The 1079-nt window shown below is 36.0% G+C and overlaps 1 protein-coding gene across 1 annotated transcript in view; it reads left to right on the forward strand.

Annotated features, from left to right (window-relative positions):
- Positions 1-43: 43 nt before the first annotated feature.
- LOC101862501 (TALPID3 protein) overlaps positions 44-1079 on the forward strand; it is a gene marked incomplete at its 5' end in the record, with an annotated part of 23722 nt that continues 22686 nt past the window's right edge. The window contains 1 exon segment of the mRNA XM_005098024.3: positions 44-66. Coding sequence (XP_005098081.3) covers positions 44-66 — 23 coding nt within the window.

Consider the following 1079-nt stretch of genomic DNA (forward strand, 5'->3'; position numbering starts at 1 on the left):
CTTTCACTTCATCATTATATGTGTCATGACGCAGGGGAATTGGGTAAAGTGAAACCTCCTCCAAAGGTGAGAAGAGAAAGTGTGGTATAAATGTTTTAGGAACATCTTTCACTTCATCATTATATGTGTCATGACGCAGGGGAATTGGGTCTATGGAGTTATTGGTATCATCTTAAAGGTTGTTCATTTGCTTTGTTTTCGATGTAAAAAAATATCGAGATATTTGCAATTGAAGGAGGTGGGGGTCGCCTGGTTTCAGAAGTAAAATAAGTGAAAAAATGGCCGCCAAAGTTTGTCGACTTCCATAGCTTAAGAGCCCGTGGAAATTGCAAATTTACATTTTTTGTGCCTTTGATGAACGTTTTTCCATGCAATCCACCCATAAAAGTGTTTTGAATGGACCTACAAGGTGTTGAGCCAAAAAACAAATTTGAAAAAAAAAAAATCCTAAATTTTGCTGAAAAATGCCGATTTCTCGGATTTCATTATTTTGACAAGAGCCTGATTTCAACAAGATGCCTCAGTCACATATTTCTTTGAAGTATTGTCATGTTTGCTGCTTTACTCACGTTGAGACAGATGGTGAGGTGAATATTTTTCTTTTCACCGCTCAGTACTGCTCTTGTTGAAAATATGGAATCGCATGAAAGAAAGTGAACGTTTGTGAAGAAAAACGGGCAATATTGCTGCATAGAATATTAATTAAGCTGATACTTTTAAAAAATAGATCTGTACACTTTTCATTTAACAGATTTTTCCCAGTTTCAATTGTCATGATTCTGTCAAAGGTCAGGTCTGTCGTTTCAATGACCTGACTTGTCTTATGGGCCAACTCATCCCCTTCTCATGAAATATACTGAGAAATTTCACGGTCTCAAAAATCTAGAAATACACTTGATAAGAGAGTTACATTGATTTTTTTATGTGTACTCGATTAGTAGGTTATCAGAGCTATGCTTACTACCAACATTGATGTGTTTATGTGTGTGTGTGTGTGTATGTGTGTGTGTGTGTGTGTGTGTAAAAATGTGCGTATGTGTGTGAGTGTAAAAATGTGTTTATATGTGTGTGGATATATA

Source organism: Aplysia californica, unplaced genomic scaffold, assembly GCF_000002075.1.
Source record: "Aplysia californica isolate F4 #8 unplaced genomic scaffold, AplCal3.0 scaffold00170, whole genome shotgun sequence".
Classification (NCBI taxonomy): Eukaryota; Metazoa; Mollusca; class Gastropoda; order Aplysiida; family Aplysiidae; genus Aplysia; species Aplysia californica.